Source organism: Trachypithecus francoisi, unplaced genomic scaffold, assembly GCF_009764315.1.
Source record: "Trachypithecus francoisi isolate TF-2019V2 unplaced genomic scaffold, Tfra_2.0 Lachesis_group19, whole genome shotgun sequence".
NCBI classification, from domain to species: Eukaryota; Metazoa; Chordata; class Mammalia; order Primates; family Cercopithecidae; genus Trachypithecus; species Trachypithecus francoisi.
The window spans coordinates 40,917,517-40,938,221 of record NW_022681464.1 but is presented as its reverse complement, the minus strand read 5'-3'; the positions used below and the strand labels follow the sequence as shown (position 1 = coordinate 40,938,221).

The 20,705-nt window shown below is 40.0% G+C and overlaps 1 protein-coding gene across 3 annotated transcripts in view; it reads left to right on the top strand.

The window, feature by feature from the left end:
• L3MBTL4 (L3MBTL histone methyl-lysine binding protein 4) overlaps window positions 1-20,705 on the top strand; it is a 431,550-nt gene that overhangs the window by 283,729 nt on the left and 127,116 nt on the right. For all 3 annotated transcript variants that reach the window (XM_033178287.1, XM_033178288.1, XM_033178289.1), the window contains one exon: window positions 19,934-20,107. In XM_033178287.1, the coding sequence (XP_033034178.1) occupies window positions 19,934-20,107 (174 nt within the window). The remainder of the gene's footprint in view (window positions 1-19,933; window positions 20,108-20,705) is intronic.

Here is a 20,705-nt window from a genome sequence, read left to right as displayed (position 1 = left end):
CCTCTATATCACAGCTTCTGAAAACAGAAGATATGATTCCCATTTCCATGAATGAATGTGTTAGTCTTTAATACTAATCAGATACGAGTTAGTTGTGTACAAAACATGAAGACTAATCTTTGTTTTTCCCAAGACTCCAGTCCGTCTTCTTTGTTTTTATTATCAGTGTATCCAGTTTCATATTTTCTTGTAATGTTATCATCCCTGAAATTGCTTTTTGGGAATCACTGAGTGAAAGATGCAGTATACAAACAAATGGGATTAAATATGGAAGACAGATGATATGGGCTCTGTTCTGTGATGTGCCAGGGAGTTAACCAGGCACAGCTCATTAACACTAATGGAAAAATTCATCACTTACCATGTGCATTCGCGGACACTATAGAGGCAATTTCTCCCCCTAATTTGCTGTATAATTTGATTAATTCTAAATGTTCTAAGAACTGAAAAGAAGCTATTGTATCAATCATGCATCTTAAAGATTATCTTTCATTAATTTAAATTTGAATTCCATTGAGGAAAGATTTCCTTTCCAAAAGCGAATTTTTTTTTTTTATAAATATAGCTATGACATCCTAAACACTATATTCTTCTTTAAACTTCCAAATAATGAGTAGTATATATCTGCCATATTTTAAATGTAACTTACACCTTTATTGCATTTGAAGTATTGCTGGAGATTTAGACAAAAAGTGGGTATTCTCCATTTCAGGTTTAGAATATGAATACAGAGCAGAGATTTTAGAATAGGGACATCCTGCGCTTATCCAGAGATTAGTTATTTGCAGATCTGTGTACACAGAGCAAAGCTGAGACATAGGGAGTAAGCCGAAAGAGGCCTCTGTGCAGTCAAAGAATACGCACAGCATCTTTGTGCCTTCCTTACAGGCTGTAGTTGTGATGCACTCAATTTGAATACTTCAAAAGACATGCTTATCTGCTTTCCTAGTCAGTCAGTGTGACGTGCCAATGCAGCAAAGGGAGAGATTTCACTGGAAGGTAGACTAACTATGGAGAAAAGATGTGATCCTCAGTTGTCAAAGAATGTAATGCTAGGATCAATTCCTTTTAAAAATAGGTTTAAAAGTCTGTAATTTTAGAGATGGAACAGGACTGTTTTGACAGTGACTTGAGGTCATTAGTTCAGTTACACATTGATGTGTGTGCATGTGTGTGTGTGTGTTTGCAGTAGTCAGGAAATTGGTTAGCCTTGTTAAGCAAGTGGGCATCTCTACTAGTTAGTTGTCTATTTTCACCTAATAAAATTTATTTGGGAAAGATAAATACCAAATGAGTTCACTTTATAGGATCTAAAAACATTGAACTCATAGAAGCAGATGGTAGAAAGGTGGTTACCAGGGACTGGGTGGGGTTGTGGAGATGTTGGCACAAAGTTTCAGTTACAGGAATAAGTCAAGAAGATCTATTGCACAACATGTTGACTATAGTTAATAACAATGTGTTGTATTCTTGAAAATTGCTAAGAGAGTAGATTTTAGTTGTTATTACCATAAAAAATAAGTATGAGAGGTAATACATATGTTAATTCGCTAGATTGAGCCATTCTCCAGTGTATCCATATTTGAAGACATCATATTGTCCACAGTAAATATATATGTATATACATCTATATAATTTTGTCAATTATAAATAAATAAAATGTGTTCCAGCGCTCAGAAGAGAAGGGCAGATGCTCAGTAGTTCACACACCGGGGAGACAGAGCAGACACCCTTTGCAGCGGGCTGTTTCTTGTCTTTTGTCTCTCCCTTTCACATTTTCAGCTTCCTCTTGGATTCTCCATCTCTAGTGACAAGGAAAGGCCATCTGCCATGAAACCTCAATATGCAAGTGATATCATGGGCTGAAGTGGGGTTCTTAGCAGAGAAGCTTTGCTCTGCATAAAGTTGGCCCAGGGACTACTGTGCTTAAAAAATAATAATAATTTTTAAAAAAATCCTAGGTCACTTTTATTAAAATGACAACTTTCTTACATTATAATTCAAATACAATGCAGTTCACTCATTTAAAGTGGTTATTCACAGCCATTCAGTGGTTTTTAATGAAGTCACAGAGTTGTACAGTCATCACCACAATTTTAGAACACTCATCAGCCCCAAAGGAAACCCTTATCCATTTGCATCTTCCTTTCATTTTCACTCCTTTGCAGCGCTATTTATCTCATTTCTTTTTCTTACCTCTCCAGCTCCATCTTATTCTCTTTTTCTGATCCTTCTCTTCCTGCTTGCTTCTCTTCTTAGGTTCTTTCTTTTCCTTGCAAATGGTGAACGTAACTCTTGGTCTAGGCATTGTTCATTGCTAAGGAAGAAAAGGAAGCCAGAGGAGAGAGAGGACCTGGGGGGTGGAAGGAAAGGGAGCAAAGGGGTGTAAGGAAGAAAGGAACCATTTATACACAGGTCTGAGACCAGCTGGAAATGGGCATGAACAAAATTCCATGAACACACAGAAAATTAGAAAATGTGAATGCAGCTATCCAGCACTTTCCTCCTCTCTTACCCTTGTTCTTTTATTATTCTACAAAATAGTAACTATAGGCAGACAAGTGATGCTCATGTGTAGCTGTCATTGACCATGTCTTCTCTGATGCACACAGCAAGCACACATACATGTGTGCACACACCCCCCGCACAATACACATGTACACCCAACTGCAAACACACCACACACATACACATGTGCGCCCACATGTACACACCCACCCACCCATGCCACACATACAACCCCCCACATATACATGTACACCCACATACACACACCACACATATACACATACACCCACATGCGCACAGCCACACGTCCCCCACACACATACACATGTACAGCCACATATACACATCCACCCACCCATGCCACACATACAACCCCCTACACACACATGTATACATGTGGATACACACATCCACATGCACACACACACACAGCCCCCACACATACATGTGTCCACTGACATGCACGCACACATTCAGAAAGACACCACACACACACAAGAGAGACATACAAAAGCAGAACAGGTATGTGTGTGTGTGTGTGTAAGAACTGACTCTCATAAATGTACAGATGACATTTCCAAAATAATGGTAAGTGCCACATATTTTCACTCTATTACCAGTAAATTAAATTTTGAAACTCGATAGGGGTCTGAGATATAAATGACATTAGAGTTTCCCACTGGAAGCAGAGACACTCCCAGCCTGGGAGGGAGTATGTAGACTGAGTTATCATACTTCACCACAAAGTTGTTTTAAATCATTTCTGTGGGCCGTTAATAAATATCTGTGGTAAGGCACGTCCTTGGCTCTACAGACAGATGCTATCCACTCCTCCTTCAGTCCGTGTGTAAATCCACCTCAGCCTGCCCTGGTCCAGATCCGGAGTCTTTTGGCCCCAGTGCACGTGGGCTGATAGATGGCTCAGTGCCTGGAGGGTGCACTGACCTTCCACTTCTCTTTTATTTAAGGGAAAAAGGAAATATTAGAAAAGACCAAATGAAAGTTTGAAGAAGTAATGCAAATCTCTCTCATTCGTAAATAAAGAGAGGGTCAGAGACACGTGGTTGTTAGGGATCTTCTGTGTGTTGAGACTCTCCCCGGCCTGGCATCTTCTGGGGTGCATGGGCAGCTTCCAAAGGGGCTGCGAGCTCACTGACAGGTCTGCTGCCTTTGTGTAGGTTTGCACGTGGGCATTTGTTTAGCCAGGGGTACCACGGTGTTCAGTAGATTCTCACAAGGATTTTGACCCCAAACAGGCTCTGGAATGGTATTAATGAATCATTCAGAAAGGGCCTCCAAGAAGAGCATGTAGCCTAGTAGAGAGGTGCTAAGGCCAGCAAAAGGGCAGGGACGTCCTGGACAGCTGCTGTGTCACCCACAGGGTTGTCACTGGTGCCCAGGAATTTGGAGTTGACTATCTTAGAAATGAGAAATGCAAGCCTCATGACAATGGTTATGACAATGACTAAATCCATTTACATACATACACATACTTGCATAATGCCTGCACACGTGGTATAAAAAAATAAAATCAGAAGGAAACAGGAAAACATTTCTTAAAAAGCGGTCCAGTCCTGATCTAAATTTACACTTAAAAAGTGGTCCACTACTGATCTAAAAGATATTGGCCATTTTTCAGAGAAAAGATCATGTGATCTATTGAGAAAGAGATTGTATGTTATAAAACCAGAAAGAAATCCTGATTTACCTTCACTAATTTTCTTCCTCCAGACCATCCCCACCTTAAACTCTCTCTAAATGTACACATCTGCATAGATTCACAGTCCCTTGAAAGTCACAATTCAGTCATTCCTTGGTACCCATAGGAGATTGGTTCCAGGACCCTGGAGAATACCAGAATTTGAAGATGCTCAGTCCCTTATATAAAGTGCTGTAGTATTTGCCTATAACATATACATACTCTCCTGTACACTTTAAATCATCTCTAGATTCTTTGTAATGCCTACTACAAAGTAAAAGCTAAGTAAATAGTTGTTATACTATATTCGTTTTTTGTGTTATTTTTAATTGTTTGAATTTCTTTTTCAAATAATTTTTATCTGTGGTTGGTTGAATCTGAGGATGTGGAGAGACACATGTACCCCAAAAAGCAAAGAGGGGGCCCTCAGAAGGCTCAGAGGAGGGGAAGTGGGACAGCCATCGAGCTAGTGTTTCTGAGTTCTAGAAATGCCCCAAGATTGACTGCTTCAATTAATTTTTTTAAATGAATGGACTCCTAGTCAGTGACTCTAGCTGTGAAATCCCATTCTATAAAACCATGATGATATCAGTTTATGGTCCTGCATAATCTATATTATTGCAAATTGGACCTAGTTTCAATCTTCATAGATTGTATAGCTAACACATCTGGAGAGCTTAATATGCCAGCTTATCCACACAGATTTGCCAACAACACATGCAACTGGAAAATTTCTTTTGAAACTTTTTTATAAGCAAGTTTTTAAATTGACAAATTTAAAGACAAAATAAAACGTTTTCTGCTGTTTTGAATATGATTTCCCCTCAGTGCCAGGCACAAGTCTCACATCTTCCTGGAGTCTTCCCCTGGCTGCAGTGATGTTGTTCATGTCTGAAAGTATCTTTAGACTAAAGCATATGTGCTCGACCATTTATGGCTGTCATTAACTATCCACAACCTGGACTCAGTTAGAGACCAGGAACCATGCGTGACACTTCTGTTTTAGTTGGTGTAGCAAGGGCTGAGAGTCTCCTTGCTCAAATTAGATGAGAACCCCACTCCAGGAGTGTGTTGCAAGTGACATAGATGCGGGAGGAAGCCTCTTCAGACCATCTCCTTCCTATTGGCATGGCACGTGATTTTGGGGGGAGGTCAAGTGGTTAATCCTGTTTCTCGCTTGTCACTTGGGCAAAGTAAACAAGTTGAAGCGGTGCTCGGTAAAACTTTTGGAGATTTCCAGGCAACGTTAAATAGATACATGAAATGTGCAGTGGCCAATCTGTGAGAGGCTGAAACTTTGAGAAGCATCTATCTTCTGCTTCAGTCACAGACGTCTGCTGGTGGTGCCCCAAAAGTCATCTTCAAGTCCGAGTTTTCTACCTCTGGTCACCTGCAGAATGAGTCTGGAGTTATACTGCCAGTCCCGCCACTTAAAATGTTAGTAACAAAGTTTATTACCTTAGCCCCACATCAGCATCGCTGCCCTCCCCATCTTTATCATCACAATCATGAGTTTCCATTCCCTTGTTTTCTTTAACAACTCCCAAATTTATTAAGGTTCCAATACCACTATTTTTGTAGAATGTGTTCAGATCCAACATCTCGTTCTGTTGCAGCCACTTACCCAGACCCGCCTGCATGCTGTCCAGGTCCTGCCCCCATCCCTCAGACTGCTCCTCACAGCCAGGGCAGTGAGGATGATCTTCCAGACTGTTGTCTAGGCACTTTCCCAATTCAAGAGCCAACTGAATCTGATCAGTTGAGCTCCTAGCCAGATATTGTCCTCCAGTCCCCATCACAAGGAAGGGTCCTTCCCAGGCCAACCCCTCAGCCCCTCAATATATCATCTCTGTCTCCTCCCTTGAACTGATTGAGGCCAGTCCTATTTCAAGAACCTGCCTCTGCTTCCTCCTCTGCAGCAAACTAGGAAACAACAAGGGCGGCAGCAGGAGTGATTTTACGAAAACGTAACTTTTCTATGTTAGATTTATCTAATGAAATAATGTGTGCTATTAATGAAAGCATAGGCACTATCCTAATGCCTGGTTTTATATTAAATGCTTAATAAGTATATATGCCTATTGTTATGATGTCATTTTAAAACATACACATAATTATAATAAACAACAATATTTGCCTACATTTGCCTTTTAGATTTGTAACTCACCTTTTTGTAGTTCCCAGGTCAAAGTCCCTTGAGGTGGGCCCCTTGCCGTACGTTGGGCACCACATCCCTAGTCCAGGGCTATGCACACAGGGCATTCTGCAGAGATTTGTGGATGGATTTAAATGGCAGAGGCTTTTGCCTCCTAATCCTGGCTTTAACTAAAATAGGATACTATTTGGATGCTTGTAAAGCTGTGTTAGGTAAAATGTTGTATTTGACTGTGTACGTGCAACTTTAGTATGTGTATATGTGGGTATGAAATGTTTAAATTTCCATTTAAAACTTGCTAGGATAGAGCTTTAAAGCCTTTTTCTGGCAGAAAGTCAAGGCTCTCTCTTCTCTATTTTCTTCTCTTTTCTCAGGGTTTTTATAAATTACAGCTTGTCCCAATAAGAAATTATCCAGATGGCCAGTTCTCCACATTACATTTCATCCCATGCAGAGAATGTGCCTTTGTTCTAAAGAATTCCTTTCTCACCATGTTTTATTCTTGCAGCAACTCAGTACGTTGGGGAATGAAATTTTAAAAATATTAAACAGCTTAAATTCCCTCAAAGTATTCTATGTTCCCTCTTTATTCTTCTCCATGTACAACCAACAATACCAAGGGTGTTATATAAATATGTTAATATCATCAGGATCCATTTGGCAAAGTACCTAGTATGTACAAGGCATTGTGCCAGGTGTTTCATCATTTTTATTTTCTCTGATGTCTTCAGAGAAAAATCTAGCCCCAGAAGCAGTTTGGCAGAGCAGTTAAGACTAGACCCTGGCATCAAGCTGCCGGGGAGTCAGTCCTATCTGTGTAACTTCTTAGCTGTTTGACCTAGAATGACTTCTTTAACCTCTCTGTGCCTCAGTTCCTTCATCCATAAAATGCAGATAATAATAGTCCCTACTTCACAGGGTATTTTAAGAATTGCATGAGCTAATATATAAAGGAAACTTAATTCAGTGTATCATGCATAGTAAAAACTACGGAAGTGTGACCTGTTGTTGCTCTTAATATTAGACTAATCAAGGTGTGTTTTGATGGTATCTTTCTTTGATTTTTGTATAATTTTACTACCTAAATTTAATAAAAATGAAAATATCTATTCATATATTTTAGGTGAGCCTGAGAGTCTTTTTTTTTTTTTTTTTTTTTTGGCAGAGTTTCACTCTTGTTGCCCAGGCTGGAGTGCAATGGCACGATCTCAGCTGACTGCAACTTCCACCTCCCGGGTTCAAGTGATTCTCCAGGCTTAGCCTCGAGAGTAGCTGGGATTACAGGCACCCGCCATCACTCCCGGCTAATTTTTTGTATTTTTAATAGAGACGGGGTTTCATCATATTGGCCAGGCTGTTCTCAAACTCCTGACCTCAGGTGATCTGCCTGCCTCAGCCTCCCAAAGTGCTGAGATTACAGACGTGAGCCACCGTGCCCGGCATAGACTGATAGTCTTTTGTAAAATATTGGCTGGGTGCAGTGGCTCAAGCCTGTAATCTCAGCACTTCGGGAGATCAAGGCAGGAGAATCACCTGAGATCTGGAGTTCGAGACCAGCCTGGCCAATGAGGTGTAACCCCATCTCTACTAAAAATACAAAAATTAGCCAGGCGTGGTGGCATGTGCCTGTAATCCCGCTACTTGGGAGGCTGAGGCAGGAGAATCACTTGAACCCTGGAGGCAGAGGTTGCTGTGAGCTGAGATCATGCCACTGTACTCCAGCTTGGGAGATAGAGCGAGACTGTCTCAAAAAAAAAAAAAAAGAAAGAAAAAAGAAAAAGAAAAATTGGTGTTGTTCTCAACAACGTATAGTTGAAAAGCCATTTATTTGAATAATATTTTAGAATAGTGTATGGTAGAAAAAGTAATATTGATCATATTGTCTTGAAAGAAATAGATGTTCATCCTTATCTCATATATATATATATATTTTTTTTTTTATTATACTTTAAGTTCTAGGGTACATGTGCGCAATGTGCAGGTTTGTTACATATGTATACATGTGCCATGTTGGTGTGCTGCACCCATTAACTCGTCATTTACATTAGGTATATCTCCTAATGCTATCCCTTCCCCCACCCCCTCCCCACAATAGGCCCCTGTGTGTGATGTTCCCCTTCCCGAATCCTAGTGATCTCATTGTTCAGTTCCCACCTATGAGTGAGAACATGCAGTATTTGGTTTTCTGTTCTTGCGATAGTTTGCTGAGAATGATGGTTTCCAGCTGCATCCATGTCCCTACAAAGGACACAAACTCATCCTTTTTTATGGCTGCATAGTATTCCATGGTGTATATGTGCCATATTTTCTTAATCCAGTCTGTCACTGATGGACATTTGGGTTGATTCTAAGTCTTTGCTGTTGTGAATAGTGCTGCAATAAACATACATGTGCATGTGTCTTTATAGCAGCATGACTTATAATCCTTTGGGTATATCCCCAGTATACCCCCAATCTTTTAATAACTCAGGGTTGTTTTCTCTTTTTAAAACAGCTATTTTTAAAGAGCTCCCTTCAAGATTTCATGAAGATTTCTAATTTGGTTTCTTATTTCTATCAAGGACAATACTGCTTTACAAACTCTAAATGAAAGATTACATTTACCTTTGATGTGTTAATTAATTTGGAAAGGATATAATTGGCAATTAACTTATTTAATATGGAATGTATCTGTGCATATTTGAATCTACAAATCAGTGTTTACCTGAAGACTATGGAATGATAAAAGGTCACCCTTTCTTTTTTCTCAATTGTGGTAAAAACTCTTAATATGAGATCTATCTTCCGAACAAAATGTTAATGTGCAAATACAGTATTGCTTGCTATACGCACAATGTTATACAGCCGATCTCTAGAACATAATCATCTTGGCAACTAAAACTTTATACCTGTTGAACAGCAACTCCCGGTTTCCCCTCCCTGCAGCCTCTGACAACTACCATTCTACTTTCTGCTTCTTAAGTCTTTATCTACATAAGATACCTCATATAAGTGGAACCATGCAGTATTTCTTCTTCAGTGACTGGCTTCTTTTATTTACCATAAAGTCCTCATGGTTCATCTATGTTGTCACATGTGGCAGGATTTCCTTTTTTTTAAGGCTTAATAATATACCGTTGTATGTATATAGCACATCTTCCTTATCCTTTTGCGCATCAATGGACATTTAGATTCTTTCCACCTCTTGTCTATTATGAATAATTCTGCAATGAATGCAGGTGTACAAATATCTCTTTGAGGTGCTCATTTCAGTTCTTTTGGATAAATATCCAGAAGTGGGATTGCTGGATCATATGTAATTTTTAATTTTTTTTAGGAACCTCTATACTGTTTTCTAAAGAGGCTGAATTATTTTACGTCCTCACCAGACAGGTTCCAGTTTTTTCACATCCTCACCAATACTTGTTATCTCTTGTTTTAACTCTGACCCAAGGAGGAGCTGGGCCACCTTTTGAATTGAGATCCAAAATGCATGCTTTTGCAGTGCCCCACAGGACTCCGCAGAGCATGGCTTGTTGTGGGGAGGGCAGCAGGATGTCTGCAAATCTTGTAGTTGTTAGTGTTTGGGAACAGTCGGCCAGGCAGTTGAAAGATGGGCTAGTTTGGATTTTCTTTTTCTATCACACAGACTGCACTTCTAATCTCAGCGCTTAGGTTTGTCAAGATAACCATGAATTTATCACTTTGAGAAAGAACTTTCAAAATATTTCAGTGTGCTGTTGACACTGGGTCAATATTAATGTTGAACACACAGGTTAGATGCTTGCGGGTATAGATAAATATATACCTATGTAAACATATCCTCATGTATATTCAGGTAACTGTTTAGTTTCATTTAAATTCAGTATATTGAACTTAGGGCATTCCAAAAGATGGAATTATGATTCATTGCCAAAATGCATAATTTTAATTCATGAATAATTTTTAAAATTGTGCTTGAAGACATTTTGAGTTATTTTCCAGGTGTCCTTTGAACAACTTTCCAAGATAAATGCTTTCACTTCTGTGACATTTTGTTTGAAAACAGTGCATTTTTTTAAAAAAGAGGAAAAACATACTTTAAAGCCTTTTGCAGAAACTGAATATTTTTAAAACTAGAATATTTCAATTAAAAATAACCTTGACATGTTCATACCACTTAACCAAAATATTACAATTAAAAAGGTGAAAACAATTTGTATATACTAACAAAAATGTTCATTTTAATAACAGAAACACAAACTTATCACTATAATTGTTTTGATTGAGTTAATAATGTAGCATTTTAATCACTTCATTCGTTTAATTTAGTGCTTAATGTTAACTGTGTAGTTAGAGTATTGGTAAAAATTTTAAACTGCAGATTCTATTCATCAGATCTTCTCCATGCATAAATTAGACAAATTACTTACAGTACATTAAGCTGATTTCAGCATAAATTTTGTAAAGGCCATTAGTGTTGCTACATAGCATGCTATTACATTCCTTGAGTGTACTTTATACCTTGGAAGTTTCTAGTAATCATACACTAAGATACTCTAGAGGAAGGATAGTGTGGATATATGTATATATATATACACACACACACGCACACTCACTCTCTCTCTCTCTCTCTCTCTCTCTCACTCTCTCTTTCACCTTCACTCTTAATGCATTTTTTCCTTCCTGTCTAGTTTGCTGAAAATATTACCTATAACAAACAGCACAGATAACGTACAAGCTCAATTAAAGGGCATCTCTTAATTTATACCAATTAAATATCACATCTTGGGCTTGACTTTTTGGTACTTGAGCAGACATTAATGAAATGACTAAGCTCATAATTCCAATGGAGGTTGCCCTTCATGTTCATCTATTTCTGTGTGCACCAGCTGCAGAGTTCATCTTCTTGCCGTGTGCTCTAGTCTTTACGCTTTCAAATTTGTGAATATTTTCAAAACCATATCAGGAGCCTAGTGGGCTAAATTGTGATAGAAGATAAGTGTCCTCCAGGATGCGGCTAATTCTCCAGTTTTGCAGTTGGGCTTTTGTTATTTCTTCTATAAAATGGATACAGGTGTCAGAATGTGAGAAAGGCTTGATTAATCTTTCTAGAAGAACAAAGGTAGCTCCTCAGAGGAAGAAGTTGACCTGAGATGGCTAAATAGGGGGACTGGAAATAAAGGAACAAACATGGGCTGAGTTTGGAGACACTGATTAAGGGAGTGAGATGAGAGACTGAGAACAAGTTCTGCACTGATTGAGATGTGGGAAGGCTTTTCTCTAGATGTCTAAGCTTAAAATCCTGCTTGGCATCAATTTGAGTGACAATAAATAGATAATTTGCCATATGCCAGATACATGACTGGTATTTCTTTAGACACTGATATGCTGCTGAGCTGCTGAAGCATGAGATAGCCCAATTTTACTCAGTTCACACTGATAAACAATTACAGTCTCTGATTTTAAGAAATTCAGTTATAGTAGAGAAGATGGATATATACAAACAATAGTATAATGAGGAAAATATAATAAAAGTTGGAAGGTATGTGTTAAAACTGGAGGGCAGTGGTTATTTTGATGTGACCAGAGCTTAGGTTTTATAGGGAGTGAAGATGGAAATGACTTGAAAAGGGGGCCTGGGGTCAGATGGAAGGGGTCTTTGAATGCCATGCAAAAGAATTTCAACTTCGGTCTAAGGGCACACATTTATAACAAGTGGAAGGAAAGGAAGAAAGAAATAATGGCTCCTTCTTTCTGGGATGCATCTGCAATGTGAAAATTGAATACCTGTAATCAATAGGAGCATGAATGACAGAAAGATAAATTAGAGTTGGAGAGAAATCGCATTTATTGAGTGCACATATGCCATGAAGTGTACTAAGCCCGCTTCATTCAGAGCAGCTCTTATACTGACACGTGAGTGGATTCGAGTCTGCAGGTTGCAGCTGAAGAAACTGTGAGCTGGAGAGGGTGAGCATTGGGATAGAAGCAAGACCGAAACTCAGTCTGGCCTGCATGGAAAGCCTCTTTTGCTACCACAAGTCTTCGTGGGTGCTTTAGTTGAGTAGAACAAGTTCTTCCTTTAGAAAGACAAGTAGAGAGAGGGTGCTTGTTGAGGAAGAGTCTCCAATAAAGTCCTTAACATTAAAAGAATCATTAGGGGACCTCTGCTTCCAGAAAAGGGGAATAGACATACTTTTCTCTATTCCTCCCACCCAAACCTGGACATTATACATCAGGCGAACAGAGGAAGACTTTGAAAGGTGGAGAGAAGGACGCAGACCCATTGGGGATCTGGAGACCCGGGGAACAGCACCATGGTGAGTTCCCTGTGTATTTCTTCTCCTCATAAATCCTCGGCTGGTTGTTGGAGAAGATGAAAACCTGGAAAAGCCAATGGAAAAGGCAAAAATAGCCCCAAGAAGAGCCTTATCTCTCTAGTTAAAGGACCAGGAAAGGGGCAGTATAGCAAGATGGAAACTTTAGACAATAACCACCTTTCTCTGACCAAACACCCCAGGAAACACCCTCAACCCCACGGAAGACTCAGTGTGGAGCTGGAACAAGGGGCCCCCAACTCCCCTCCCACAACCAAGGCAGTGTCAGCAAAGGCTGAGTAGGAAATGGGGCTTTCATCCATGCTTGGTGGTTACAGCCTGCTCCCAGCATCAGTGGAGATCACATGGGGAGCCTGGGCCTACGCCCTCATCCGGGGGTAATGCAGTGTCCCTCCCCTCCCCAGTTCTGCTAGGGTGGTGTCACAGGAGGTCAGTGGAATCAGGACTGACCCCACAGCCCAACATTAACAGGGCCACTGCTCCCCCACTCCCTGCCTAGTGCCAGTGGAAGCCACATGGATCTGTGTCCTCTCAGCCACGGTGGCATCCATGGGTGCCTAGGGAGGATGTTTACCTCCACATGTCAACTACAAGGCAGTGCCCCTCTTCCCCTACTGAAGCAGTGTGAAAGGATGCCTGCCAAAACAGAAGATTGAATAGGAGCTAGAGTCCCACAATATAATCCCCAAAATGTCCAAGTGTCAACCCCAAATCACGCATTATACCAAGAACCAGGAAAATTTCAACTTGAGTGAGAAAAGGCCATGAACAGATGACACAGATGTGAGAATCATCTCACAAGAATTAAAGCAACTGTTATAAAGATGGTTCAACAAGCAATCTTAACACATGTGAAACAAATGACAGAACAGAAAGTCTTACCAAATAAATGGAAAATAAAAGTAGAACCAAATGGAAATTTTACAGTTGAAAAATACATTAACCACAATAAATGGGATAATTAGTATTTTATATCAGAATAGGCCTTTTTAAAATTAAAAACTCATGAGCATTTAATTTGTACTGGTCACTATGTGAGGCCTTGCATGGATTATCTCATTTAGTTTTCACAAAAAAAAAAAAACCTGTAAGATATTATTATCACCATGTTATAGATGAGGAAATGAAAAACAGAGGAGTTAAATGACTTACCCAAGGTTATAGAGCAAGTAGCTTTCTTCCAACTTTCTCTAATTCTCAACTCCACACTTTTCACCACTATACTAAATGGATTACATTGCTTAATTTAGGTAGTAATTATCTTCCAGATTCCTAGGTGACCACATTCAGAAGATTATAATATCCAGCATTTCACAAGCTGCGTTAACCCAGGGAAAATGTATTTTTAGAATCAAATGCATTTCATCCAACTCTTTGAACTCCTTGAGTCATATATGTGTATAGATTTATTTAGACTCTTATGAAACTTTGAAAGTATTTATACTTTTTTCCTTACTCTGTGTGTACTAAATTTTTGAGTACATGAAATGGCAATTAAGTGACAATATCAGCTATTTTATGAACGAAAGTTAGTTGCAATAAGAGAAAAATATCTTAGGTAAACTCATTTTAAAGCCACAGGAATTTGAAGAAAATTGACCCTGAGATCTGAAAATTTCATATATATATATATAATTTAGCTTTTGCCTATGTCGTGTGTTTGAGGACAATATAATAAAAATTATGTCACATCCTTAGCAGATATTAAAAACTCATGATGGCTCTTACTTCCCGGTCCATATCCCAACATGTATCATCTGTACTTGCTCTTACTCTTCATAGAGGTAAAATCAGCAACAATTTCAGTCAGATGAAAAGTATTATCACTGTTCTATAACTTCAATAATCTGCATTTTGGTATTTATTATGTCTTTTGGTGCCATTTGGCCAATCAGTATTTTCTAAGAATAAAAGATGTTCACTTAACATCCTTACACTGTGTGAGAGTAGACTACTGCATACTGAAGACAACACAGTTCTGAAACGGGGCGGGTTACTTTTATGAAGTGAAAGGGCAGGTAGAAAAAAAACAAAAAAAGGGCAGGGAGGGAAACAGCGTAGGGGGAAGGCCTTGTTTTCCGGGGGCGGGAGGCGGCCATGCTGTGTGCAGCTTCCCAGAATCCATTGCAAGCGCTGCTTGTCGGCTGCCATCAGCACCTGAGGCCACATGGTGAGGCAGGCAGCATATACCTCTTCCTTCTCATTTCCGTTGCTGAGCCCCTTTCTCCGCCAAGTCTCAGTGCCGTCTCTTGTTATCTGACAGGCATGACTCTTCATGCTTCCTCCTGTCCTTTGATTCTGGGATCCGACCTTCTCCTCCAGAAAGGCTTCCACATGGAGATGCCCCCGACCCACCCAGACACAGTACCTGTTAGAATCTGACCTCTCAGTTAAGAGAGGACTCTTCAGTCTTGTCTTATCTGCCTCTTGATGGAAAAGAATATAATTGGTTAGCAAGATACTTGAGATTAAACTATAAAATACTGTAGGCTTCGTGGAGGGGTGAGCTAGTTGCATTTAAAGAGTGCTTTACAGTCTGCCTGCCTAATTCCTGGGCTATGGGAAGCCTCGTTTCCACATCTGAGCCCCTCTTGGGAGATACTTGCCTATTTCGGGTGACTTTACTTTTCAGGATCACAAGAAAGGTTGTCAATGACTTGACACTCTTCCCAAAATACTGCTGACTTCTGGGTTATTTATTTATGTTTTGAACTACAGCACTCAAGAAGCTATTACATCTTTGCCGTTTTGCTTAAATTTGTCATGCTTCCCCACTTTTTAAATGTCATATCACAGAGAAAAAATGACTATCAGTGTTTGGGAGCAAAAGGGGGCTTAGAGCCTAGAGGCTACTGGAGGCTGGAAGGACTGGTCCGGTACTCTGGTGCCCTGGGGCCCCCTGGTCACCTGAGGGTGTAGCTGCATACAAGCTGGGAAGCTACTCTTAGGTAAGTCGTGACAACTTGGTTATAACCTCCTGCTGTGAATTGTCCATCTCCAGGATGTGACAGAACACCACCCACCATTTTAGCAGGACAGGGCTCTCAGAGAGAAGTGGGAATCAAGTCTCCTGCCTGGGTATGAGAAAATGAAACATTGTGGATGCCAGAAGAGAGTATAGTTGAAGAGCAGAATCTGGTATCCAAGGGGTTTGGCAAGAGTAATCACCATCTAGACTCTTGGAATCAGAGCCACATGGGAAGAGTTTGAGAGGAAGGGAGGGATCCCAATTGGTGGGCACAGCACCTGGCAGGGAATAATTCAGAGTGAGAAGCACATAGAAGACTGGCCAGGTGGCATCTGGGAAATGGAGCCACACATCCTAGGTTTAAGATTAAGAGGCAGAAATTGTGTCATGGGAAGGGGATGGCAAAAACAAAGTAAGAACTTAGGGTGTCCATACCAGGAAAGCACCTGAATCTAGTCAAAGCAGAGGGCAAGGCATTTAGAAACAGGGATCAAGGTGGATGCTGAGTTAGAGGAACCACAGCCCACGAGGCTGACTAGGGCTTCTGAACATGGCATTCGTGCAGACATCAGACCTGGGCACTGCTTCAGCTGCCATTGGACTTTAAAATGGAGGACTGGGCTTAATGGATTACCTGTGGCCTCACATCAGGATAAGTCCTTGCAATACAGGGAAACTGTACCAACTGGTGGAATCAGGTACCCCTGCCATGGAAAGTGGGAGAGAAGATTCAGTCTGAGGAGCCTCCTGGACCCCACCCGAAATGCAGGGGTCCAGCCTCAGCAGCTCAATATTGCTACTTTGCAAACCCTAACCTCATTAAAACTCAGAGACAGAAACATGTTCAGGAATGCTACTCTTAGAATTAGTACAATTTACTTTTTCATTTGTCATCAGATATTAAAAATTATGCTTCCATATTCTTAAAACAAAACTAGTATTTTAGATTGTAATCACTCTGTTTCCTTCCATCATAAAGTAGGAGGACTACTTGTTATGTGTCAAAAAATTTTTCTTTTAAAAGTTTGTCTGCAACAGTCTGGCAACTTTTTGTTTATTTAGCATATATCCTCTATTTACCTGCTTCACTGTTGATGAGGTTGGGGCTGACGTTTCTGGTAAACTATTTGGTAGAACCATAGAACATTTCTGATACTCAACTGTCTTTGACATTTAAAAACTGCAATTTTGTGTGGGTCAAGCTAATGGCTGCTGCTGTCTCCTCCTTTCCTGCAAATGACAGATTCTTCTGTGAATTAGGAAGGAATGGAGAAATCCTCTTCTCAATCAAAGAGCCAGGACTCCAGCAGAGACATTGCGGCTCAGCACTCTCCTCTCAGCCTGCAGTTTCTAGGCTTGCTTGTCTCCATCCATAATCAACCAACTGGAATTTGAATATATTACTCCCTACCAATCAGACACTGACAGTTTACTTTGACCAACAGAACTTTATGTCATAGAAACTTCAGCTTAGGTCAAATATTTTCTGAAGAGACTATGTCAGAACCGTACTTCCCCAATATTTGGCTAAATCCAAAGCTTTCAAAAGTAGTTTTGAAGTAGTTTTATCATACCTAGGACGTCCACTTCGTCTTCTTTTTTTTTCAAAGTGAATAGATTTATACAGAATCTTACATCTCTCAGACACACACATGCATACATGCATGCACATGAGCATCAGTAAGAGTCTGAGTTTGCAAGAAGGCAGGCAAAAGTTTGGGATGCCATCTCCTTAATGTAACTATTTCTCTGCAAAGAACCAAGTGAGCGCAGTGTTGCAACTTGGTCACAATAGATTCTCAGAACCCAGATTATGAGGTTCAAAATGGTGCAGACAAGTCACATGACTTGCCTCATAGAATCAGGAATTGTTCCATTCTAGCAATACTCTGGGGTTCCATTTGATTTTGCCTTCCTTACTACCAGAGAGACAAAAAAGGAACTAGAAGGAAATTAGAAATAGGTGAATGACTGAATGACCAGAGAGACTGATTTATGAATGAAGACTGAAGGAAACAGAACATCTCTGACATCAGCAAATACTGATTACTATGACAGCTCACTGTGGAGGGGTCTGTGGTAGCTGTCTACAGATGCCAGACAGATAAGCCTTAGGAAGAGGCAGCATTAGTGCCATGTAGCATGAACCACATAGGGGTGGTGACATGAAATTACAAAAAAAGTAATTCATGGTTATAATGATCATTTAAAAAATTTGAATTGGGGGTGTGTATTAGATGGATAGCCAAACTTCTGAGTCATAGTATCTTAATGAAAACTCCACTGTGTTTGAAAAAGATATTTCTCAGTCTCTCTTAGGTTAGCCTAATGCCTTTCAACTTTTGCCTACAGAAATTCTTCCTGAAATTTTCCTTAAATCCCATATGGTGCAGCTTAACCAGATCACTCTTGCTCTGCTACTGTTGCGGACGGTGCTTCATCCCAGGACTCAAGCGGATGCTGGTCTGATCTTCTCCACCAGCAACCAGGGCAAACCAAGACTGCATTAGCCTGTAAATGCCTGCCTCTGGGTCTCCCTGCACAAGGACTATGCTATGGCTTCCTTCCTATTTTCTTTTTTGGATGGTGTTAAAAACCATGTCCCCCTTCATCAGCCTGATGAGTGCCAATAGTTAAGTGATTTGTTTCAGGACTTCCCAAGGAAGTGCCAGGAGGCCTTGGGAAAGTTGCTTACGCTGTGAGCCCGTTGGCTTACCGGTAAAATAAATATGCTAATATCTTTTAGTATTCAGCCAAAACTATATATTCATCAGAAATAATACATGTAAAGCACCTTGTATTATAGTGGGCCTACAGCATACATTCAATAGGGGTAGCTTTTTCATTCTTATTATAAATTATTCTTTTTGGTACATACGTCTTAACTTCTTCACTGAATTCATATTCTCTAAAGTACCTAGCAGGTAGCAGATGCTTATGGATTGTCGAATCAATACCTGAATAGATTAATAAACCAATAGATCAATACCGATTATTACAAATTACAGAACATGCATGTAAAGGTGCCCTTCTCTCTGTAGCAAAGGTTGCTGATACAGGTACAGATCATGCTGGGCCAGGCTGATATCATCTTAGCCATCCTATGCCCAGTTCCAGAGTCCATTCTAGGTATTGGTACTAAAATCCTTTTGGGGTTAGAATGCATATGGCCTTCCCCAGAAGATCCAGTCTATTTTTATTATGTTTGCTGCACTCATGATAAAATTGTGGACCAGTATTTGTGCTCAGAAAAGAATCAACTGCCTCGATATTGATGCATTTGACCCTGTGCTCCTCTAGGTGTAGCGGATGATAACACTGTGATGGTAATAACAGCTACCATTTCATGATGTGTGTGTGTGTGTGTGTGTGTGGCATGTGTTTGTGATTTCTCGGGGTCACAACAACCCTTATGAGTTGGATCTCCTTTTCTCATTTCACTGGAGAGAATCTCTGAAGCTCTGGCAGGAAGTACCTCCCCCAGGGTAATGTACAAGTGACCTGTCTTGGGTGTGTCTTCCCTGGTGTAGCTGCCTCAGTTCTAGCAGCGGCAGAGGTTTGGGGCCTCTTTGGAGACAGGGACGTGGGCACAGGGATCTAACGGAGACAGCCCATCAGCCTGCAGAAGGAACCAGGTCATTGGCCCTGGCAGATCCTTCTGCCCATAGACTGCTCTTGGGCTCTGATAACATCCAGGACTCAGGACTCAGGCTTGACTTGTGAGGGGAGATAACAGACTCAGCAGACCTGGGCTTGGGCCTCTCCTCTCTCACCTACAACGTGTGCTTTCACATCCCAGCACAAAACTTCCCAGCAAAGCTCCAGAGGATTAAGCAGAACTGCAGATAGAGTATTTCTGCATACATAAATATTAAGAAATGAAAACACAGTATTCTCTAATATCAGCAAACATACTCAGTTACCCATAGTCTTTTCTGATACAGTCAAACCAGGGAATACATATTAAGGATACAAACTGAGTTAAGTGTTATGTGACTTTTGCATGGTTCCATTGGAAATACGTCTGTACACTATTCTTAGATTTTTAAGTTTCTAAAATTGTAAATGCCATATGTGCTGATGAATCTATCTATAATTCTTTGTTGACCGGTGTCTGTGGTTCTAGAACCTGAGATTTTCTGAAAAGGCAATACGAAAGCAAACTGTTATTTGAGTGTGCTCAGGGAAAGAAGAATGTTGCTATGCAATGGTTAAATATTCGATGTAAGTCTGCTCTAATGACAATGGATCCCTGATGTATCACTATATACTGATGACTGTGCTCTCATTTTTATACAAACCAGTGCTTTTGGCTGCCCGTATTCAGACATGAACTTGAAAAAGGAGGCAACACTTCATGATCGTTTGAGAGAACAAACACAGGCAAATTTGGAATCAGACTCTTCACATTCGAAATCAAAAAACCTCTGTAGTTTGAACTTCAATGGAAAACATGAAAAGGTGAACAGTCAACCCAGGTGAGAAAGTTCTTGAAAATGTGAACCAGAAAGTAAACCATGTAGAGCAGTAAAAGAACAATTTTGTTAATCGTAATAGTTTCTATTTATTTCTCCAAAGGAATTATTTTTATTTCTGGCTATTATTATGTTCGCTGGGCTGATAAAATTCATCTAAGCCTTGATCTTCATTTAAAAAAATATTTTCTTTAGTGTTTTGAATCGTTTCATAGATATTACCTCTTTTGGCACATGGACGAGTATCAGTATCTTCTTAGTCATATCAAGATTTCCTCTCTTATCTGTTACTTGTCTTTGTCATCTTTAATACAGATGTACCTCAGGTATGATTTCTTCTTACACAGAATAGTTTCCATTTTGGTTTATTGACAACAAACCTTCCCTTTGTTCCTAAATGTAAACTTGTGATTTTAAATATCAGTTTTCAGTTTTTGTTTATATATAACTCTATTCTAAGGAGCTGCAAGTACAGCCCCGTGTGATATTTTTTAACCTAAATGAGTAAAACAATCTAAATAACATCTTTTCTCCAAAAAGCTCCATTCTCCATGCTGGGAATTATAAATACAGAAAAGTCTAACACTAAGTAAATAACTGG